Source organism: Balaenoptera borealis, assembly GCF_965194805.1.
Source record: "Balaenoptera borealis genome assembly, chromosome: 2".
Taxonomy (NCBI): Eukaryota; Metazoa; Chordata; class Mammalia; order Artiodactyla; family Balaenopteridae; genus Balaenoptera; species Balaenoptera borealis.
In genome coordinates this window covers 17852815-17878332 of record NC_138867.1, presented here as the reverse complement: position 1 = coordinate 17878332, position 25518 = coordinate 17852815, and the positions used below count along the sequence as shown (strand labels likewise).

At 35.7% G+C, this 25518-nt stretch overlaps 1 protein-coding gene across 3 annotated transcripts in view; it reads left to right on the top strand.

The window, feature by feature from the left end:
* LOC309623715 (uncharacterized protein) overlaps positions 1-24237 on the top strand; it is a 60369-nt gene extending 36132 nt beyond the window's left edge. The window contains exons 2-3 of one of the 3 annotated variants that reach the window (XM_082380834.1): positions 13753-13811; positions 19975-24237. In XM_082380834.1, coding sequence (XP_082236960.1) covers positions 13753-13811; positions 19975-19996 — 81 coding nt within the window. In that variant the 3' untranslated portion in view covers positions 19997-24237. Of the gene's footprint in view, positions 1-7767; positions 7839-13752; positions 13812-19974 lie in introns of those variants that run through there. The other 2 variants (XM_082380833.1, XM_082380832.1) reach the window with 2 other exon arrangements.
* Positions 24238-25518: the final 1281 nt, after the last annotated feature.

The window sequence follows — 25518 nt, the reverse complement described above, 5'->3', positions numbered from 1 at the left end:
GGTACAAATTGGAAAATAAAATTAAGTGGTTTTGCTTTGTTTTGTTTTAGAAATGTCACTATTAAATAACATTAGAAATGACCTGCATTATGTAATTCAGTGGCATAAATATACCAGTTTTTGTTTTTGTTTTATTAAGGATGCTCAGAAAATGATGAGTTAAGGGAAGTCATAAAACACTGTCAACTTTAATAACACTATTATTTTATACCATAATCCAAATTCTATCATTCAAAAGATCATCTTCAGATTAGAATTCTGTGTACATAAGGAAAAAAATTAAAAATACATTAGGTCAGTGTTGAGGGTGAAAATAATAAAACAAATATATGATTGCAGCTACTCCTATTCTTTTTGTGCCCAGCTTACAAGTACATGTGTACAATGTGTATAGATAGAGAAATTTCAAAGGAATGTGATCGCTCTTTTATGTTAGTATGACAAGCTTCTATTTGCATATGTACAGAAATCCATATTCTAATCTGTGATTTACTAGAAACTAGGATTGTCACCAGTGTTTCAAAAATAGAGTGAAAGCATATATGTGCTAAACAAAATTTTTGTTTAGGTGAATCTTTAAAATATTAATATGTTTTGTTCTTGCTCTGGTAAATGTTGAAGAGTGAGAGATGCATTATTCATTTCCCATCTCAAAATTCTAGTGGAGCCTCTGAGTTGTGAGATATGGACCATCGCCCAGGGCAGAGTTGGAATGGGGAATATGAGGTGTTTGTATTTCAGTGATATCCTGAAGAGGAACCATGCGTGTTTAGGCTAATCAAGGGAAAGAGGTTCAAGGGTTTGAAGGAGATAGAGCTGGAATAATTCAAGAGAGAAATATTGAAGTTAGTTGAAGATAGGGAGGGTTTGATGGAAAATCAAGGGTAGAAGTTTGCAACAAGTTTGAGAGTTTGAATGTCTTGATAGGCTGAACTATCTGTCATGGCCAAGGGAAAAAAAAAATCCAGCATTGACGAGGTTGAACCCACTTGTCTTTCAACATATCACTCACATGTCAACGATGAAATCTCAGTAATCATCATAATGGAATGGAAAATATTGTTCCCCTTTCCCAATTTTCTTGTGCCACGTTAGAAAAGGAAACTGACCTCAAAATGTAATAAGTGGGATACTATAACTCTGGATTGGAAGGCCAACAAAATATATCTAAATCAAAATATTAATATTTTGGCACACAAAAAATACATAAATAGAAACATTTATTGTAGCCCTTTCAAGTGTGAGCCTTATTCTTTTAAACTTGAAATTGGAATTTTTAAAGATGGGCGTATATATCATATTCCCAAATCATCAAAAGCTGCTTGTACAATTTGATTACAGTATACCTAGAGGTATAATTATTAAAAATGCGAAGATAATTTCTTATTCATGGTTTATCAGAGACATTTGAACAGAGTTGTAAAACTGAAATACACTTTTCCTACTGTAGAAGATTTTGTATTTGCAGCAACTGGAGTAAGTACCAGAATTCATTCTATTCCAGGGTCCCTCATGCAGCAGTAGGGCTGTGTTCACATAGAAGGAATTTTAATCTGAGTTTAGATGTCTATAGTTCCTTTTTTTTTTTTGATTTTTTGAAGGATACTTGATTTACAATGTTGTGTTAATTACTGCTGTCCTGCTAAGTGATTCAGTTATACATATATATATATATATATATATATATATATATATATATATTTTCTTTTTTTTTAATGTTCTTTTCCATTATGGCTTATCACAGGATATTGAATATAGTTCTCTGTGCTATACAGTAGCACCTTGTTGTTTATGCATTCTATATATAAAAGCTTACATATGCTAACCCCAACCTCCCACTCTATCCCTCCCCCACTCTCCTCTCCCTTGGCAACCACCAGTCTGTTCTCTATGTCTGTGATTCTGTTTCTGTTTCACAGATAGGTTCGTTTGTATCATATTTTAGATTCCACATATAAGTGAAATCATAATGGTATTTGTTTTCCTCTTTCTGACTTACTTCACTTAGTATGATAATCTCCAGTTGCATCTATGTTGCTGCAAATGGCATTATTTCATTCTTTTTTATGGCTGAGTAGTATTCCATTGTATATATGTACCATATCTTCTTTATCCATTCATCTGCCTATGGACATTTAGATTGTTTCCACGTCTTGGCTATTGTGAATAGGGCTGCTATGAACATAGGGTTGCATGTATCTTTTAGATGTCTATAGTTCTTTAATGATTCCTGCCATTTTATAAATCTCTCTTTACAGGTTGGAAACAAACAAAATTTTTTCCAAATCAGATCAGAGAAATAGTATGTTTCACAGTATTCACAACTTCCTTTGGGGGAGAATTTTGCATTCCTGATAAAATGTCTAAGCAATTTTGTGATAAATTTAATGGTATGAAGAAGACTTCTGGGAATCTAGTACCCAACAAACCCAAGTAACTGTCAACCATATGTATTATTATTTTATTCAAACATATTTGCCCCTTGTTTTTAATCTAACAGTCATTATCTAAAGTTTCTCTTTTGTAAACATCCTTATGAAAAAAGAATCTTGTAGTTGACTTCTAGAGTTATCTTTTCGGCAACATGTTTGTAATAAAACTTTGACACTGTTTTTAATTATCCAAAATTTGTTGGTTTTGTTTCATTTGTAACAAATGCAGCATTCACTACAGTTTCAATGAACTGTGACTAAAACTGGAACATGGTGCAACCAGGAAAGAAATATTTGGAAACTTATATACAAATAACTACACTTTCCACTGAGATGATTATGTTGCATTACCTGATTTCTCTAGTGAATTGTGCTACTTCCTAAAAATATTTTAAAAGCATTATATAAAATAATATAAACTGAACTTATGTTAAAATGAGAATATTTAAAATATTTTGGGGGATGTGGCGCTATGTTCTATCTGATACTGTAGTTTTATTGTTTTTAAATTTTAAATAACTGCATGTCAATTTCTTTTTAAATATATATTTAAAAAAATTATGATCATATAGCTTAATCCTAGAATAAAGACCCCAGCTTCTTAAACATTTAGTATCTGTAATAAATAGATGGAAATATTCATTTCAGTAGAGGAAATGCATCACGAATAGTTATGGTAAAGCTGGACCATTAGGGTGAACCTTGGGATTTTGCTGTTGTTATTGTTTGGGAAGGAAGAATTTGGCTATGTTTTCTTGGTCTTTTAGATATAAGTCCTGTTGTTATTTTTGCCTACAGGGTAGCATTTTTCTTAAATACCAAATGACGTTAAATAATTAATCACTTATTATTTTAAAAAAATAAAAGCAAGAAAACAAACACCCTCTCAGATTTATAAAAAGAGACCTTCATAACTGCTGCATCAGAAATTATAGCTTAGAAAAACATCTTGGTAGCTGTATCCTTCCAAAATATTTTATTAAATTCTCCAAAGGTTTTAATTATCTCTCTCCATAACTTAAGAAAAACTGCGTAAATGTTTAGCTTCAAGATGCCTGAAGACAGAGCTATATATGGACTCACATTTATTTGAGTGAAAGAAAATGAAGCTGTCATTTTGAAACCGACAGCATATCTTCTCTTAAACGATGATATTCAAACACAGAGTTTTGGTATTTTGAATTTCTTTATATAACCCTAATTTGTTTGTAGGATGAAATAACCATTGTCTTTCCTTTTAGGGTGGGAATAGTCAGAAAAATTGTATAGTATAACTTGGATCCTCCTTTTTCCCTAAGAAGTGTGATGTATGCTCTTGACTGAGCATGGATTAGAAGAAAGCCTTCACCATGTTTTCCCAGATTGTTTTAGTTTTGTTTGGTTTTGTTGTTAATGTCCTTTTCAGTTAGGTTTTTTTTTTAAATTTTCCTTCCAATTGGGAAATTGATTCACAGTTGTAGGCATTCATTGTAATAAAGTACCCAAGATGAGAAAGGGTTATTTAAATTATCATAGGTACCTAGCCAAACTTGTCTCTTGTTATTATTCTTTTATAAAAAGAGTTGTTAGAAAAAACGCTTCTCTTTATGAAAGTTTTGACTATACCTGAAATGTTGGTGAAAGGAGTTGAAGGAAGAATTTTCTCCCTTTGTGTCCAAAAGAAAAAGAAAAGGGTTATGCTGTATATAAACAAATGAGAGGTTAGAAAAATTGCACAGTGCTAATTACATCTTTTTTTCTTTGATTGTAATTTACTTTATCAGTGTTGAATTTCAGGAGATCTCAGTAAGAACAGAAAGCTATATGTAAAATAACATCTACTTAGTATGGAAAACCATTTTGGTCATTGTTTTATTTCTAAAATCAATGTGTATATGTAACATTAAAAATGCTTAAAAATGAAAATAAGCCAGTTTTTAAAAATATGAATGAATATATCTTTCCTTGGAATTTATCACAATATATCGAATAGGAGAAAATTACAGTTTTCTCTGTGGATTCTTTTATAAAACTCAACGCTGTATGTGCTGCCACCTTTTAAAAGTTTATGATTGAAAAGAAAAAGTTAAAGACCTCTTCACAGCTTTGATAAAAATTGCTTTATAAAAGTCTGGCCATAAGGAGATATAAATATCATAAAGAGAGTAAGTCAAATGGTACATTATATAAATAGAACCAACAACATCATACATTTATAGGATACTGCAAATCATCTGGATTTTAGCTCTCAGAGACAATAATCGTTTCAATGTTTCAACTCAGTATTATTCAGTAAAGTAGTTTTGTTGTATTTTTATAATATGCTCCCTCCTGTATACTTGTCAGTTTCATTCAATATTTTCAATGACAGAGTTCGTGCATCCATCTACAGAAGAAAATCATGTTTAAAAATATTTCAGGGATATGACATAAATAAAGGTCATAACATTTCAGTCATTAACATTATTCCCCGATTATTTTCTAGATTAGATACTTAACATTTTAAAAAATGACTCTGAGTTGAAACTTTGTAAAATTATGAATTTTCTATAGTTTGCAATTTATGCAGCTGTGTTAAAACACATCTATTCCTTTGTGTCACTACAATTACCTATAGTTGTTTGTCCCTACTATTAAATGATCATTACTAGGATCATAAATTCAGACTAATCTTGGAATGACCAAAAGCTTATGACAGACAGATCGGCTCTGGGAACTTACAGTCCTGTGATAGAAATATAAGTATAATGAACTTGAATTTAATTAAACACTGGCCAGAAAATACAGCATGAAAAAACCTCCACATTGGTTGGATAGAATTTTATAAGTATTGTGTTTCAATATAATCATTTTAAATGTTTTACGGGTCCATTAAAACTGTCTATTTTGTCTTTACAAGTTACAAAAATCACACACAATGGTCAGTAATTTTCTAGATTCTTTTTTAATAAATTTATTTATTTATTTATTTATTTTTGGCTGTGTTGGGTCTTCGTTTCTGTGCGAGGGCTTTCTCTAGTTGCGGCAAGCGGGGGCCACTCTTCATCACGGTGCGCGGGCCTCTCACTGTCGCAGCCTCTCCTGTTGCGGAGCACAGGCTCCAGACGCGCAGGCTCAGTAGTTGTGGCTCACGGGCCCAGTTGCTCCGCGGCATGTGGGATCCTTCCAGACCAGGGCTCGAACCCGTGTCCCCTGCATTGGCAGGCAGACTCTCAACCACTGCTCCACCAGGGAAGCCCAAGATGACATTTCTTGATTTGGATGCTGGTTGCACAGAAAGTTTAATTCATGAAATTCATTCATGTAATTCATGTATACGTTTATGATTTATACACATTTTAGCATACATATTACTGTTCTCAAAAGGTTTTGCTTAAATAAAAAAGGAAGACTTCAATATGAATTAAGGTCTAAGTGATCATATTTGATGATCTTACTGGATCCACAGACCATGGATATATTTCCATTAATGGAGCAATAGTCTCCACCCTGTTCAACCTGCTGCAGTGGTTTGGGTTCAGATTTACAATCCATCTCACAGCACAAAACAGGCATCACCCTGTTTTAAGGTGGCTTAGTTTTAAGAACTAAGAAAGAATTCATGACAGGCAACAGTGTAGCATGCAAAGCAACAGCATAACTTAACTTTCGAGACTCTGAGGCACAAATTCCCATTGCCCTAATTTAGCAGTTCAACATGTGGTCATGATGATAATGGTTGAATGTTTACCCACATTTATCAGTGATGACTTGCCAATTTTAAGCTGGTCATATAGCCTGAGACACCAGTTCACCTGGTAACTGTCTTTTAATTTGATCAGACTTTTTCTTCCTCTTAAGGTGCACTGTTTGAACATGGCCAGTTTCCTTGAAAATAGCTCCCTCTTGTGTTCCTATCTAAGTTAACAAGTCTTATCATACCCAAGGTGAGCCTCCAGAAAAATCCTTTCCATGTCCAGTCCATACCAAATCCAGTTTCCAAAGCCCTAAGAACATCTTACTACATTGGGGCAAGTGATAGCTGAGTCATCAAAGTGCTGAGTACTTGTGGTAATGGTGAAATTCAAGTAAATGATATGCACCCTCAACAAATATGTCATCTGGGCAATTGTTAGCTGATCATATTCAGAGATGTGTTTCAAGGTGCATTTCAATCAATATGCAAAAATGACTTTGCATAAATATCTTTTCTGAAGTTTCAGAAACAAATTATCACTGATCTTTAACTGTTACATCACCAACATTCATCATTTCGGACGTTAATGCTGTTTCAATAGCCACTTTTATAATGATCCCTCCATACTCATACGTGGTCTAAGAGCAAAGCAGAATCTGATAGAGGAGCAGGCAGTAAAAATCCCTTTGCTTTGTACCCATGCAGTTGTCTAAAAAAAATGTCATCCTGGTTCACGGCCACATGGTGCACCAGCTGCTCTCTGCCAGGCATAAAGCATACAGTCTAGTCCTAAGGTAGTATTTCTTTTAAGGTTATAAAAGAAACTATATGATAACACAACCAAGGAAGTGCTACAGATGTGATCAATTCAACTGCTGTTAATCAGGATATTCAACAAGAAATACTGGCTGATGTCTTTCCTTCAAACGATTCAAGTTGTTTTGGGGTAAATCTTAGGATTTGGCTTCAGTTACATTCTCCTTTTCAGTGGAAAAGACATCTTGGGCTTCTTCCAACTTTGAACATAAGTCAGCACTACATCAAACAGAAATGGCCAAGAAAATCATTATCTTGCTTTGGGAAGCTAAGTTAGATATGGAGTGATAATTTCCTTTTCTGGTTTCCTTATCCATCTGTAAACTTCCTTTCAATCAATCACAGTTTCTTCCTACCTCCACCCCGGTGTACCATCTGTTAACCTAGATTTTGTATCCCTGATAGTGATAATGAAAACCCACAGGGATAGCCTTAGCATAGCTTGCATTGTACATATTTCCAGGAAGAAGGAATAGATTTAGAATAGATTTAGAATTACAAAAAGGCAATGTGGAATAGTACAAAGAGTTTCCATATACTCCACACCCAGATTCTCCTATTAATGTCTTACATTAGAATAGTCCATGTGTTACCATTAATTAACTAATATTGATATATTATTAACTAAAATTCAGTATTTATTCAGATTGACTTAGTTTTTACTTAATTACCTTTTTCAATTCCAAGAGCCCATCCAAGATACCATATTGAATTTGTAGTCCTGTCTCCCTAGGATCCTCTCGGTTATAATGGTGACAAAGACTTTCACTGTTTTCCTTGACCTTAACAGTTTTCAAGAAAGCTGGTCAGGTATTTTGTGGAGTGGTCCTCAGTTTGGACTTGTTGATGTTTTTCTCATTATAGACTGCAGTTGTGGGTCTTACAGAGGAAAACCACAGAAGTAAATCATCATTGTTTATCACATTATATCAAAGGTATGTATCATAAACATGGCTTATTACCACTGATGTTAACGTGGAGTTTGTCAGGTTTCTCCACTGTTAAATTAATCTTTTTGCCCCCCTCCATACTTTTCATACTCTACTCTTTGGAATGAAGTCATTTTCACAGTCTACACTTAAGGAGTTATGCTTCACCTCCTTGAGAGTGAAGAATTTACACAAATTATTTGGCAATTTTCTATATGGAAAATTTTTTATTGTACCCCATTTATTTATTTATTGAATCATTTATTTATAACACTTAGGACACCTGGGTATATATATTTTATATTAAAGTTTATAATGCAATACTATTTTATTTTGTGGCTCAAAATTTCTGGTTTTAATTATTTGGAACTCTTTTGGTTGGCTTCTCTGTCCCTTTGACATACTGCCATCATTGTTTCTTTTTCGCTTATAAGTACTTCCTTACTTTGGCAATGAAAGATGCTCCAAACTCATTTATTTTCTGCCCCAGTCCTAGAGTCAGCCATTTCTCCAAGGACACTGACTGATTTCTTTTATTGGCGAATGGTACTAGAAACTGGTATCTTCTGCTAAGTGTGCTCATTGATCCTGGGGTGTCACTGCTTCTAGGTTTTCTCAGCCAACAGGGCATAGGAATATATGTATATGTACTAACCTATATACATATACGCTCCCTCTCTCTATCTATCTACACATGTATATGGATTGTTGCATTCCATTTTTTAATACCTTGTTAGAATTTTTTTTTCTTTTAATTTTTGTCTATGTTCCTGACTACTATTGTTCTGAGGGTTTTGTTTTTTTTTTTTTCTTGTAATGTCATTATTGACAAATTACTGAGTCAGAGTGGAGAAAGTGCCTTAGACAAGACACTGTATAAAGTGTTCTCTGAATGGGATTCTTACTCTAGGAATGCTGATATGTGTATGAGCATGGCTGGCCTGAAGGATGTGAGTTCTTGACTGCAACTCCTCCTAGAAACTGCAATGTACTGGTGTGGGAAGGGCAAATTATCTTCCTCCCTTGGCCTTGTGAAGACCATCAGGCAAAATCTTATAATTGCCTATGGTCACATCTGAAAGAGCTAGGATTTGGGGCTAGAACCAGAATTGAAGAGTTGAGGAACTCTAACTCTTGATCCTTTAGGACCTGAGTGAGTAATGTAGGCTACCCATCATGTACTCAAATGACTGCAACATTAAGAGGCTGTGAGAATAACTGGTTAATCTGTCTGAGGCAACAGCAAACCAAGATTATAGTAGAAATTATTCCAAACAGGATGACAGGCTGCCTAGAGAAGTGAACATAGCCAAGAGCCTCAGTCGTTACCAAACCAGGAAAAGATGTCCCATAGGCCAATAAGTTCTTTTCTAGAAGACCCAGGAGGTCTTGTGTTCAAGCCTCTTATGGACTGTCGTACTTTGTCAGTTTCATTGATCCAGATGTAACACTATGAGTTGGCAATGGAACATATTGTTCCAGAACCATTTGTTGAAAACGTTAGGGAATTACCATCCAGTTTCTCACCATTAAGTATCTCATCATTAAGTGATGGTAAATCTCTCAATATTAAGTATCTTACCATTAAGTATCTAAAGTCTCAGATCCAGTTATTCCCTAAGTTTAGTCATCGTACTGGATCCTCTATTACGCCATATTAATTAACCATCCTCAGCTAGTAATATGTGTATACTTTCACAGTTTTAAATTCTTCTTTGACTTTTTTCTCTGAGAAGAACGGACATGTGGACACAGGGCGGGAAGGGGAGTGTGGGATGAATTGGGAGTTTAGGTTTGACATAAATACACTACCATGTGTAAAGTAGATAGCTAGTGGGAACCTGCTGTATAGCACAGGGAACTCAGCGCGGTGCTCTGTGATGACCTAGATGGGTTGGATGTGGGGGGGGTGGGGAGGGAAGTCCAAGAAGGAAGGGATATAGGTATACATATAGCCGATTCACTTTATTGTGTAGCAGAAACTAACACAACATTGTAAAGCAATTTTACTCCAATAATAAAAAAAAAAGAAAGAAATACATCATCCTATTATTTCTATAATGAATCCATTTTATTTTAATAGGGATGAAATTGAAATTTGGTTTCTGGATTCAATATGCTTGCAAATTCAGATACCCTGCATGAATGGGAGGACGGTGATGTACAGTAGTATAAAAAAGTGAATTTTACTTCATTTCCTTTCAAAGTTAGAATAAAATAGGAAGCATTCACCAAGTTTGTGTGAGAATATCAATTCCTTTAGACTGTGGGACTTCCTGATTAACTTTTATCATGTCTGATACTGTGTAGGGTAAAATGCATGAATTTATTCTAACCACAATAATCAGTAGTTACTCTTCTGAGCCATTTAATTTTTCACAGGGCACTCAAGACAGATGTATTGCAACTTGGTGGGGATTAGTGCCCTTTCTTTCAACATTTCTTATTTAAAGCTGATATTTCTTGTCCTTGTAAAATGTGATACTACTTAATATTCACTATAAAGTAAGGTTTGGGGAAGTTTTAAGTATTCTCATGTAGTATGACCAATTAAAACCGGGCAAAGGGGACACTTGCCCAAAATCCAACCATAGGTAATAAATGTCAAAGCCGTCTGCACCTCACTCCTATCCCAATCATGCATTTATGAATGAGTGATGACACTATAAGGTCTACTTTTCTTTCTTGTTTTCCACTTTGTTATTTCACTATAGTCTCAGTGTCCTCCACTACAGCATCACTTCACCCACCAAGATCTACATTTGGCTTACTGATAACCCCCTCACATTCTCCATCAGGTATTGCAGTACATTGTGCACTGGTTGGCAATTATCATTATCCTCGGGTTCATTTAGACAACAGCAAATGCAGCAAATGGTCCCTGATCTCCTGCTGGGTAATAGGCAAAAAGTTTCTAGACCTCAACTCAATCATCTTTCTTCCCAATGCCATAAGAAATTGAATACATTTAATACCCTGCTCTAATACCCATTTCCCAATTCTATCCACCGTCATTGGACTTATATTGTTTTACCACAATTGCCCTGGTAAGTTTATCAATGACTTCCGTATACTTATTTTTCAATCCTCATATTTCTTTGTTTTTAACATCTTTATTGGAGTATAACTGCTTTACAATGGTGTGTTAGTTTCTGCTTTATAACAAAGTGAATCAGTTATACATATACATATATCCCCATATCTCTTCCCTCTTGCGTCTCTCTCCCTCCCACTCTCCCTATCCCACCCCTCTATTCACCTCATATTTCTTGATTTCAGTCGATCTCTCATTCTTCTTGAAAACTCTGTGTCCATGGACTTTACAGCAGAACACTTCCCTATTTTTTTTTCCTTACAATCTGAATACTTTCTGGATCTTCTGTTTAGATTTCTGTGCCCTCCGCCTTATTTTTAAATGCAGAATATTCTTATCCCTCTAGTCTACACTGTCTTACAGTCTTTTCTTATAACTCTATATTCTCTTGATAATTATGTCGGGAACTCAGCAAACTCAGTAAAGGACCAGAGAGTAAATATGACCAGAGAGTGAATATGGCTTTGTGGATCATCTGGTCTTTGTCATAATTACTTAGTTCTGTATTGTAGTGTGAAAGTAGCATAGACAATGTGTAAACCAATGGTGTAGCAATTAAAAAGCAGCATTTAATTTACAAAAATAGGTAGTTTGGCCCTTGGACCATACTTGACTGGCCACTGATCTTGTTCAGTATTGTGAATTTTATTTGTCTCTGTACTATTACAATATATGTACTTTCTAGCCAAGAACACTTTTGTTACCGGTAGAGTTTTTGTTTAACCCATTATTTGATATCCCCATTTGGCTGCATCACAGAATCTCAAATTCAGGATTTCAAACTATAGTCATAATTTTCTATTTCAAAAATTTCTTTCATCTCAGAAAATGCCAATATTATGTTAAATCATTCTTTCAAGACAGAAAATTATGAGCTACATTTGACTTCTTCCTTGTCATAATCTCTTACATCAAATCAGTTTTAAACTTGTGTCAATTATTTTACCTAATTATGATATAAATATGCACCTAGATAGTTATCCAAGGGAAAAGAAATCATAGCTATCCAAGAGAAACTAAAACATATGCCCAAATCAAGAACTACACATTAATATTCATAGCAGCATTATTCATGGTAGCCAAAACTTGGAAACAATCAACTACTCATCATTTGGTAAACTGACATACTAATTGTATGTATACTATACATATCCCATAGTGGGTTAATCAGAAAACAAACAAAATTTGGATCCATACTTAAAGCAGACTATGTGGAAAACATTTAAATACAATAGACTATGTATAAATTACATGATTCCATTTATATGACATTCTAGGGGGAAAAAAAACCCTATAGTGATAAAACAAAGCAAATGATATAGATGGTTGTGCAGGAATAGAAGAGAAAATTAACCACAAAGGGCCTGGATGGAATTCTTTGGAGTATCTGGTACATTCAATATCTCAATTATGGTGGTGGTTTTATGACTCTATAAAATTGCCAAAACTCATCAAACTGAATACCTTACAGGGAGATTTTTTTGATATGTAAACCATACCTCAACAAAACTGTGAAAACAAACAAAATATAACCAAATAGAAAAAAATCAATCGATTCTGCTCTATTGAAAAACATTTTTCTGACATTTGACTATCATGTAGGTAACATGACCTACACAACTCTTCTTATTTCGACTCCTACCTTTCTATCAGTTTTGTCTCCCACCAGTTGATTCCTGTTTGTCTGCATCAACTGTTTCACTTTAATAAAGGTTTCAGTTTAATAAAGATTCAGTGGTTTCAGTTTAATAAAGACTCAGTGGTTTCTCCTCTGTTCCTCCTTCTCTGCCATCTTCCTTAGCTAGCCCAAACACAACTTTGAATAGATTTGAAATAACTCCATAAGGAAAAACTCTCATGATAAACTTTACTTAGGTCCCCTGTTGTCTGTTCTCATAATGAACTGTACAAAAGTTTTTCACACTCATCAAACCTATCATTACATATGCAGTATTAGTTATTCCCACTCTGAGTGTATGTTAAAGTCAGAGATGGTGACTTTCTTGTTTATTGCTTTTATATTGTGGAGAACCTAGTGAAAAGTAGATTCTGAAATATATATTAAATGTATACATTTTTAAATATCAGTTGTAATCTGGTAAATTAGTTTGCTAGGGCTACCATAACAAAATATCACAGACTGGGTGCCATGTACAACAGAAATTTATTTTCTCACAGTTCTGGGGGCTAGAATTTCAAGAAATGGCAGTGTTGGTTTCTCCTAGGGCCATTCTCCTTGACGTGAAGATGTCTGCCTTTCTCTGTGTGTGTGTGTATATCCCTGGTATCTCTTTTGTGTCCAAAATTCCTCTTCTTACAAAGACACCAGTCATAATGGATTAGGGTCCACCCTAGGGGCTTTATTTTAACTTAATCATTTCTTTAAAGACCTTATCAATGTACTAGGTATTAGAGCTTCAACCTATGAATTTGGGAGATGGACACAAGTCAGTCCATAATATCTGAGAAATAAAATCAAATGTAGATGGCAAAGTACACATTGGCTTTTTTTTTGGGAAGGAGTAGTCTAACAATCTCTCTGGAGAGTGAGTTCTCAAGGACAAGGTAATGTGTTATTTTCCTTTCCTTCTCTCTGCACCTAATAGCCTGGCACCTAGTAGAGAATTTAACCAAAAAAAAAAGTTTGTTATATTTAATTTCATTAAACTGAATTAAATACAAGGACACAAAATAAGCTCCTTTACCACTGAGCAATTGATATTCACTTAGCATATACATATTCTTAATGCGTTAATTATGTGAAATACACACAGAACTTGAGGGAGAATCTGGATATTTTCAGTGCTGTACTTTTTAATTTTCTAGCTTGGATTCTGCTGCAAAGTAGCGAAGACAGGTGAAACGACCAGTATTGCCACAGAGAGGTAATCAAACCAAGTTTTTTTTAAAAATAAATTTATTTATTTTATTTACTTATTTTTGGCTGCGTTGGGTCTTCGTTGCTGTGTGAGGGCTTTCTGTAGTTGCAGCGAGTGGGGGCCACTCCTCATTGCGGTGCACAGGCTTCTCATTGCGGTGGCTTCTTGTTGCAGAGCATGGGCTCTAGGCACTTGGGCTTCAGTAGTTGTAGCGTGTGGGCTCAGTAGTTGTGGCTCGCGGGCTCCAGAGCGCAGCCTCAGCAGCTGTGGCTCACTGGCACAGCTGCTCCAGGGCATGTGGGATCTTCCTGGACCAGGGCTCAAACCCGCGTCCCCTGCATTGGCAGGCAGACTCTCAACCACTGCACCACCAGGGAAGCCCCCGACTTTATTTTTTAAGATTAGCTTTTAAGAATTAACCGAGTCTTAGTTAATTCATTGCATGTTTGCTCAGCAAACTAAACTTGGGATTCTTTCTAGCACAACTTACTCATTTTATTATTTCTTTAAAATCATGAATTTATGGCAGATTATTTCAACTGTATGGGAAATAGTTAAAGATGCCTTACATTTGTGGGTTTTATCTATTAGTACTCTTTATGCAAGTTCAAGATGTTTAAGTCGTAGCTACATATACAGGGTGAAATTAATCAGGCTTTCTAGAACATTAACATCTCTCAGAAGTGGAAGGGTGTTTGATCATTTTTGGAATGTAAAATCATGATGAAAGCTGATGTGATATGCTTTCACATAAGTATTTATAGCATGAATAAATCAACTCAAAACGTTTGCTCCAACAATAAATGCTGGAGAGGGTATGGAGAAAAGGGAACCGTCCTGCACTGTTGGTAGGAATGTAAATTGATACAGCCACTATGGAGAGCAGTGTGGAGGTTCCTTTAAAAACTAAAAATGGAACTACCATACGACCCAGCGGGACTACTGGACATATACCCTGAGAAAACCATAATTCAAAAAGAGTCATGCACCACAGTGTTCATTGCAGCTCTATTTACAATAGCCAGGACATGGAGGCAACCTAAGTGTCCATCAACAGATGAATGGATAAAGAAGATGTGGCACATATATACAATGGAATATTACTGACCCATAAAAAGAAACAAAATTGAGTTATTTGTAGTGAGGTGGATGGACCTAGAGTCTGTCATACAGAGTGAGGTAAGTCAGAAAGAGAAAAACAAATATGTATGCTAAAACATATATATGGAATCTAAAAAAAAAAAAATAAATGGTTCCAAAGAACCTAGGGGCAGGACAGGAATAAAGACGCAGACATAGAGCATGGACTTGAGGACATGGGGAGGGGGAAGGGTAAGCTGGGACAAAGTGAAAGAGTGGCATGGACATATATACCCTACCAAATGTAAAATAGATAGCCAGTGGGAAGCAGCTGCATAGCACAGGGAGATCAGCTCGGTGCTTTGTGACCACCTAGAGGGGTGGGATAGGGAGGGTGGGAGGGAGACACAAGAGGGAGGAGATATGGAGATATATGTATATGTATAGCTGATTCACTTTGTTATAAAGCAGAAACGAACACACCATTGTAAAGCAATTATATTCCAATAAAGTTAAAAAACAAAACAAAACAAAAAGCATTTGCTACTTCATATGAATCAGGCAACAAATATCACCTTTCATAGCAATTGATTTTTGCCATTAAATATTTTCTGCATATAGTTTTCAAATTAAAACCTTGAGAAGTATACAAATAGTTTTATCTTTTCCAAGTATATGATATATGTCTTTCATAAAAATTGAGAAACAGTTAATGTTCATTTACTTATGGGATAATTACTCATTTGGGGTTCTTTTTTGTGTTTTGGGGCCAAGATTGGTTAAAATTTTTTAACTGCTTTACCATTTCTGTTTAAGCAACTTTTTCTTGAGCCAGAGTTAGTGCACTAATTTTTCTCAGTGAAAATGATTAAAAGATGCCCAACTTAGACTAGAAGGGAAGACCGATTTCACCTAGGGATTAATGATTGTGAGGAGTGCTAAGAAAGGACAACAAAGGATTCTCTGGAAACAGTAAAAAGACATTAATACAAAAGCACCATTTAGAATAAGAAGGAATAGAAAGTGCTTAGATCAGTAAGAATTCCCAGCTCTGGACAGACTTCAGCAACCAGCTCCTCAGTGGTAAAATTGCCACAGGCCAAGAGCCATGGCTCTCAGGGGGCTCATCTTTTTTTTTTTTTTTTTTTTTTTTTTTAATTTTATTTATTTATTTATTTATTTGTTTATTTATAGCTATGTTTGGTCTTCGTTTCTGTTCGAGGGCTTTCTCTAGTTGTGGCAAGCGGGGGCCACTCTTCATCGCGGTGCGCGGGCCTCTCACTATCGCGGCCTCTCTTGCTGCGGGGCACAGGCTCCAGACACGCAGGCAGGCTCAGTAGTTGCGGCTCACGGGCTTAGTTGCTCCGCGGCATGTGGGATCTTCCCAGACCAGGGCTCGAACCCGTGTCCCCTGCATTAGCAGGCAGATTCTCAACCCCTGCGCCACCAGGGAAGCCCGGGGTTCATCTTTTTAATTTTGCTTCTCTCTGGGATTGTAGCCTTGTGATGCCTGCCATTCACTAGCCAGAAACAGTTATTTAATGTATATTATTCATTTAAAAAAAAATATTTATGGTGGTAGGGCTAGTCTGGTATCATTTTCTTTACTTTTACTAGAATTAAAGCGTTTATTTTATTTTAAAATGCTCCTAAAATATATTTTCCAAATGAAAAATGATGCTGAGCAACTTTTCATCTTATAGGGCATTCAAATATTCTCTTTTGTTATTTACCTCTTTAACTTTTATTCATTCCTTTAAATGATGTTTTAAGCCCCGAGGTTGTCATCTTTTCTATTTTGCAACTCTCTGTACTTTAAGACACCACCATGGTTCCCGCATCACTTGAACTCCTCATTCAAATTATACTAGTCAAACATACCTGCTCCCTCTGCTGAAGTCTTGTTTCTAGTAGGCTACTTTTGTGATAATGTAACTGTTTTGCCATTGTGTGTCATGCACTATTGATTTCCATTTCCAAGAAGACTAGAATCATCTTTGCATTCAAACCCAAACAGTTCAGATAAGCAATCCCAGATTTCCAGTTTTGAGGATCTGTTACTTAACTTTATTGTTAAACATTATGTCTATCACTGTTCAATCCAGGGAAGATAAACTATCTATCTATTTTACCAGAAAGAATTAAGTACAAATATTTAGGTAAATAATCTTAGAAATGGCAGTGTGTTAGTTTGCTAGGGCTGCCACAACAAAAATACCACAAATCCGATGGCTTAAAACACAGATTTATTTTCTCACAGCTCTGGAGTCTTGGAGTCAAGATCAAGTTTCTGGCAGGGTTGGTTTCCTCTGAGGCCTCTTTCCCTGGCTTACAAATGTCTGCCCCCTTGCTGCCTCTTCACATGGTCGTCACTCAGTGCATGTGTGGCGCTGGTGCATTTCTCTATGTACTAATCTCTTCTTATAAGGACAATAGTTAGATTGCATTGGGGCCCAGCCTAATGGCCTCATTTTAAATTAATTACCTCTTAAATACCTTATCTTCAAACATAGTCCCATTCTGTGGTCCCTGGGGTTAGGACTTTGTCATACAAATTTTGGGAGGATGCAATTCAGTCCACAACAGGTAGGATACACCAGCTCTAGGTTGTAAATCTAGAAATGGCTTCCAGAAAACCACAAAACTGCCTCTCTAGGGATTTAGGAACACAACTGGAACCAAGGAATTCAAGTACACACTATTAAAACTGGCCTCAAAGTGTTACCGAACTCAGGAGGTTTGGCTCCTTACCACTCATAAGCCAATAATTCAAGAGGCAAGTCTCAATAGAAAGGAAAGCTGCTTTAGTTAGGAAATCCAGCAATCTGGGGAGATGTTGGACTTGTGTCTAGGGACCAACTCCAAAGATTCTGCTCAACCATGACAATTCTTAAAGGAAAAAATGGGGGGAAGAATCTCAGTGAATTATCCAGGCAGGAGGTTGGGTTCTGCAGCAATCTCCATTGCATGCAGACTGGTTGACTCTCTCTTCAGATGTTATCTTGCCCTCATGATCTGCCTGCAGGATTGCTTAGGGTGCTGTTGGGGGTAGAGAGCTAATTATTCTTTACTTAATTCTTCATTCTTACTTTTTATCTAGGAAAAGAATCAACAGGTTAGACAAGGCATGGTGTGCATTCAGGAGAGCATAAATCAGGAGTTAGGTTAAATTGCCCAGTGATCTCATTCCTATAATTAGGTTATTTTAAGGTTAGAGGGGAACAGAAGTGGGCAAACAGGAAAGGGGCAAAAGATCTGCTTTCAAAAGGATCAGGAAATGACTGAGAAATGCACTGCATTGCTTGTCTGATACCCTACTCAGAACTGGTTAAAATACTTTAAATCCTCATCTCTTTTTAAAATGCCTTTTAAAAAAAATCTTTAGCCTAATTAAATTTCTGATTGCTTCAATTTTCTTGATTCTTTGAGTACAGATAGACAGGTATTATGATTTTGTTTGGTTTTGTCTGGGTGGACATGGCGTTGTAACAAAACAGCTTCAACCGAGGAGGTCAGCGGAAGACCCTCACCAGCAATCGGTTCCAAGATAGTAAGCAAAGAATTGCAAACTACCATGTTAAGCTTAAGCACAAAGCAAAGTTTATTGAAGCAGAGGTACACTCTCAGAGCGGGAGAGAGAGAAAGAGAGCGGGCTATGTCAGCGAAGTGAAGCAAGCCCAAAGCAAAGTTTATCAAAGCAGAGGTACACTCTCAGAGCGGGAGAGAGAGAAAGAGAGCGGGCTATATCAGCGAAGTGAAGCAAGCCCAAAGCAAAGTTTATCAAAGCAGAGGTACACTCTCAGAGAGAGAGAGAGCGCGCGGGCTGTTTCTGCGAATTGAAAGCAGCATTCCCGTACAGGCTTAAGGGCACCTTTCAGGAGCATTTTGCAGGGAGGAGGGGTTGAGTGACAAGGGATCATTATTTGATTGACAGTCGCGAGCTATGTAACAAGTTTACTGCTGCGCATGCTCTCACCCTTGAATCGCTAAGAAACGCCCACTCGGGGGCAAAACCACATGTAGGTTTTATTATAATTATGATATAATGAGTTTGGGTTTACTATAGGTTATACGCCTGTCTGGTCTGGGCATGCGCAGCCCGGGGATGTCCCCTCATGTTACTGTGCTCACTCTTTATCAGGATAAACTGCCCACCACACAACCATAGTTTCGCCCATTCTGGGTGTGGTCAAGGGAGAGTTCCCAGATGGCTGGGTGTGAATCGATTTCTTCTTGTCTTTCTCGCCACTGTCTCCTCTTTGCTGCTAATGACTACCTACCAGTTTAATTATTGTCATTAATTGTGTACATATCTTTCTCAATATATCACCATTTTTCCCATTGACAATTGCATTAGTCATCAATTGTTAGGCTTCACCTTTCAAATGTTCATTTTGCAATTATATTTATTGGGCATGTTAAATATTGTGCATTTGTAAAACACATTTCCCATATTGAAATAAAGTAGGTTTGGCTCAGAACACCTTCGTTTTGTTTATTATGCTGACATTTTGAATCTGTAACTAGGTTTAATTTTAGCTTTATAATACTCCTTCTCAGGTTCACTGTCATTCATTCTATAGATGAATGTCTTAGTTGGAATATTTGTATGAGACATATTCAGATGGAAGTTTAAACATGAGACAGGTTGAGGATGGAAACTGTAAAGTATATTTTATAACAGATTAAATATGAGTATGGAGGAAACATAGAAATCCAGCAGTATAATTTATATATTTATGGATGATCCTTTCAGTTTTTCATTAATTTTGCTACAAGTAATTATACATGTTAATTCCCAAAGTTATGAAAAATAGATTTTACTTAAATACAGTGACTGTTTCACTGAATTCCCTTTTGTTGCTTTGGATTGTTTACCTGAGTGGAATCTATATTGATTGCATTTCTCGTTACTATGTTGGTAGAGACTTAGAAGGAAAAACAGATGAATTTGGGATTAAAAAAAGAAACTAAATTGCCTTTGCATAGCTGATTGTGGTGTTAAAAAGCGTTAACCTAACAAATATGTCTATCTCTGTGTCTCCGTATCCACTTTCTATTTCCCTGTTTCATTACACCTTCAACCCAGAAAAGAGGCAAAGTCCACCTAAGTGAGGAGATTCCTGACCCTGATTGGATCATGTTTATCAAGGTACAGTTCTCTGTGTTGAAAAGTCAAGGGCTTTCTTTTGTCCCTTCGAATTTATGCTTCTTAAGCAATGATATAAAATATAAGGCTATTCCTGGATCTATATGGTAAATTAGTATTCTTGCTTACTTCCTTTTTTTTTCTTCTACAAGATATTACGTACTTTGATAGTCTATTCACTTTGGGTTCGTGACCAACTGAAAATTAGAGAGTATTAGAAATTAGGAATATGTCAACTCTTAGAGGAAAACATAGGCAGAAACTCTCTGGCATAAACTGTAGCAAGATCTTTTTTGGTCTACCTCCCAGAGTAATAAAAATAAAAACAAACAAAAAAAACAAACAAGACATAATAAAACTTAAAAGCCTTTGCACAACAAAGGGAACCATAAACAAACAAAAAGACAGCCCACAGAATGGGAGAAAATATTTGCAAATGAAGCAACTGACAAGGAATTAATCTTCAAAACATACAAACAGCTCATGCAGCTCAATATCAAAAAAACAAACAACACAATCAAAAAATGGGTGGAAGATCTAAATAGATGTTTCTCCAAAGAAGACATACAGATGGCCAAGAGGCACATGAAAAGATGCTCAACATCACTAATTATTAGAAAAATGCAAATCAAAACTACAGTGAGGTATCACCTCACACCAGTCAGAATGGCCATCATCAGAAAGTCTGCAAACAATAAATGCTAGAGAGGGTGTGGAGAAAAGGGAACCCTCCTACACTGCTGGTGGGAATGTAAATCGGTATAGCCACTACGGAGAACAGTATGGAGGTTCCTTAGAAAACTAAAAATAGAGCTACCATATGATCCATCAGTCCCACCCCTGGGCATATATCTGGAGAAAACCATAATTCGAAAAGATACATGCACCCCAATGTTCATTGCAGCACTATTTACAATAGCCAGGACATGGAAGCAACCTAATGTCCATCAACAGAGGAATGGATAAAGAAGAGGTGGGACATATATACAATGGAATATTACTCAACCATAAAAAAGAACAAAATAATGCCATTTGCAGCAACATGGATGGACCTAGAGACTGTCACACTGAGTGAAGTAAGTCGGACAGAGAAAGACAAATATCATATGATATTGCTTGCATGTGGAATTTAAAAAAAAATGGTACAAATGAACTTATTTACAAAACTGAAATAGAGTCACAGGTATAGAAAACAAACTTATGGTTACCAAGGGGGAAAAGGGGGGAGGGATAAATTGGGAGATTGGGATTGACATATACACTCTACTGTATTTAAAATAGATAACTAATAAGAACCTACTGTATAGCACAGGGAACTCTACTCAATACTCTGTAATGACCTGTATGGAAAAAGAATCTTAAAAAAGAGTGGATATATGTATATGTATAACTGATTCACTTTGCTGTACAGTAGAAACTAACACAACATTGTAAATCAACTTTACTCCAATAAAAATTAATTTAAAAAAAAGGAATATGTCAAGGTCTTGGCTGAAATTTTTGCAGAGCTTAGCACTGACACCTGCAGAAAGATATGAGATACATACCTTCTAGATAATAATTCAATATTTCATGTTCCTTCAAGCATCTTACAGAAGAACAGGTGATAGTTCAGGAAGAATTCCTGTATTTCTTATCATTTTTGTCAAATTCATATTGAAACCCTATCCTTATCAAATATATCTGTACTGTCAGAGCAGAAAAACGAATATGTGACAGGACAAGAATCTGGAGATTCGAGTATCACTTTGGTATAAATAGCTCTAGAATTGGTAAAATACTTTCCCTAATAATTGGAAATTTCCATTATGCCACAGACACTAGCAAGAAACGGGTTAACTCTTGGAGTTAGAAAAGATCACCTGGATAACAAAAGTAGAGAGCAGCTATTTTTTTTTTAAATACTGTTCTTGCACTCAGAGGATCATTTTGTCAACACACCATGCAGAAGAGGCCACTGCACTTCTTAGGAGTAGGATTCCATCATGTGGTAGATAGTTGCCACATCTTGCTTTCTCAAAATTGAAACTACGTTTTTAGCAAGTCCTCCATGTTGTAAGTCTGGTGAAATCTCTAAGGAGGGAAACTGTCTTTCTCTCCACTTGTCTTAGTTAGGTCTCAGACATGGTCCTGATGAATCATCACACCTCTCAATACTCACATCTTAGTGTAGTCCCCTCACCTATTAAATTAGTCAGGCCCTGTGATTCACTTTAAATGTGGCAGAGGCAACCTTGTGCCAGTTGCACAGTTTGCCTTATGAAGCCATAATAGTTTCCACTTTTCACTCCTGGAAACCCTGAGTTATTATATAAAAATTAAGAAACACTACTGGGAGAACACATGGCAAGGCCCCAGAAAGAGGCCATCTGGACACAGCAAAGCTGCACTGAGACTGGGACTCAGGAATTCAGTGTCTTACTGAGCCCCAAAACCAGCCTTCCCCAGCAACACAAGATACATACACGAAGCCATCTTGGAGCAACCATCTGACCTTAGTTACATAAGAGACTCCAAACAGAAGGGCATAAGGACACCCAGTTGGGCCCCAGTCAAACAACAGAATTATAAGGAATAATGTAATTATGGTTTTTATTAAGCCACTAAGTTCTAGAAAAGTAGGTAACACAATAATAGATCACCAAAAAACTACAGGCTGGCAACTAAGGCCTAGGTACATGACCAATCTTGGCCAGTTGTTTGCTGTCACTGGGAGAAACCTGTCCTTGTTTAACTGGGTTAATTGAAAGTGACAGCACTGAAAATTCAATTCATATTTAGGTATGGGACTTCAGTATCCCACAAAAAACACTGGCAAAGGAAATATTTTTATTATTACTTGGAGACACCTGGAATGTTGTAACATGCAGTGCAGTGAAAGCAGGTTTTTGCAGGAAGCTTTTTTACTTTCACTTAAAGGACGGTAGAAATGCAAGAGCTTTGTGGGTATACTGGCTACTTCATTAAGTGAATTAACAAACAAACCTGAAAGCACAAAATTTTCCCACCAAGAGAATTATAGTATTTAGATAAAAATACTGGGAGTGGGGATCTGGAAAATGTGTGGTACTAGATACCATATTAACAGATCCTGAGGGTGGTCCACTAAAAAGTAAAGAACATGAATATACATGAAAAAACTTATTTAAATATGTACAAGCAACTAGATACAGTGTGGTAGGTCTAGCAGCTTTGAATGGTTTTAATTATTTCTTAGGCTAATTGACTAAGACCTGGCCTCAATAGCTATACATAATAAATTAAGTGGCAATGCTGGAAATTCTTTAGTACAATTTAGATGAAGAAACTGTAAGCCTTTTGGGGATTTTACTTCTTGAGTGACATTTACTTGTTATATATAGCCAATATTACTACTCAAAAGATATTTCTGCTGATAAAGTTCAGAGGCTAGAGGAGCCTAAGGAAACATGACAAGGCGATGTAATGAGGTATACTCATTGGCATCCTGGAACAGAAATAAAAAAGGATATAAATAAAAACTAGTGATATACAAATAAATTAAGGACTCTAATAATAATGATGCATCAATATTGGTTCATTAGTTGTTATAAACGTACCATAGTAATGTAAGATATTAACAATAAGGGAAACTGGGTATAGGGTATTGCAAAAAGCAAGGCTAGATTTTCTTGAAGAGAACCATACAAATATTAGATGTATATCTTCCTTTTAGCTTTCTCTCAAGGGAATTTCAGTCCATGGTAGCTTTGCACTAAAACAAAAGGATCTGACCTGGCCATAGAATTATAGGACATTATTTGTGAAGTGACGTTAATACCTGTGGACTCAATAAGTCACCTGATATATTGGTGAGAGGTGGGGTTTATAGTGGACTGATTACATAGACGGTTTTGACATGAATACGTCCCAAAGAAAGCCTAGGAAAAAAAAAAGACTGCATCTTGTGCTTACTTTCTTTGTAATTGAGTTTATACTCAGAATAGTGATGCTTACCAATTGGCAAAACCACTACGTTGGATCACTGAATAAATGGGCAATGTATATTTAGATAAGCACATCCAAATAGATGACTTTAAGCTACTGGAGATCTCCCACTCCATCTTAAGAATGTATCCAAAGGCATCTCCTGCTAGGAATCAAAGTTAAAATCCTGCACTACCAAAAATAAAACAAAACAATACCTCACCACAGAAATAACAGTTACACAAGCAGTAGTGGATGAATACAAAAATATAAAAAAATATAAAAATACAAAAATATAAAAATAACAGTTACACAAGCAGTAGTGGATGAATACAAAAATATACAAAAAAAAAAAATATGAATACAAAAATACAAAAATATAAAAGAACATGGAAAATTTGCAGGTAAGGAAAACTAGTCCCACCTTCTAATCTCTACAAATGTTGCTCCCAAGCAGGTGAAAATTGTCAAAAATATCAATATTGATTGAAAGAATTTTTTGTAAAAAAAGTAAGAATGGTCTCAAAACAGATATAAAAGACTCCTGATTGACAACAGAAGAGGGTGAAAAATAAGCTAACAAAGTTCAAGAAATATATAGAAGAGAAGTGGAAATGATTATAGAAAATGACCCCATGTAAGAGGCAATACATAGGAAAACAGACACTGCTGAAAATAGAGTAACATAAAAACTAAAACTGAGAAACACAATATTCTATTTTTTAAAGATCAGAACTTAAAAATAATTGAGATTATAAATTGACCAGGGTCTATATGTTTATCTAAAATAGACCAGAGTCAATTTATAAGAAATTGGCATATATGATGATATATCATATATAATTATGATATATGATATCATTATTATAATAATTATAAAGCAAAATTTTTAAATCTAATATTTGGACACAGTGACTGTATTTTCAGTTGGCCAGAGCCTTGGATTATGTGGGAAGTCCCTAAAGCAGTGAGTGAGTTAACATTGAAGTAAGAAGGGACAGATCTTACTCAGGGGGAAACCACTTGAAACTGTTTGGAAGATGCACTCATGGTCCTAAATGCATGTCCTGTATCCAATATCTCAAACTCAGATTGCTCAAGATGGTAATCTCTGGATTGATAACAACTCTCTAGTAACTGTTATCATCAGACCATATTATTTGACTACAAAACAGTTGAGAAATCAATAAGTAAAACAAAACAAACATGAAAACTTTAAAAATTTAAGAATACATCAACTTTTAAAATTAATAAAAGTAATTTTAATAATTCATGAGACAATTAGATCATAATGAAGACCTGAACACCCACAGAAAATAATAATGTAATTCTAGATAACAAAATGTCTAGAATTAAGTCAAAACACATTCATGGATATTGATAGCCTTACATTCTGCATCAGACAGGGTAACAATAATAAGTTCAACATCAAATTTATAAATTAGAAAAAAAATAAACCTAAATCACTTGAAAGGGAAGATTTAAAGTTAAAAATAGCAATTAGTAAATAAAGAAAAGAACTTTTAAAATGGTGAAGTT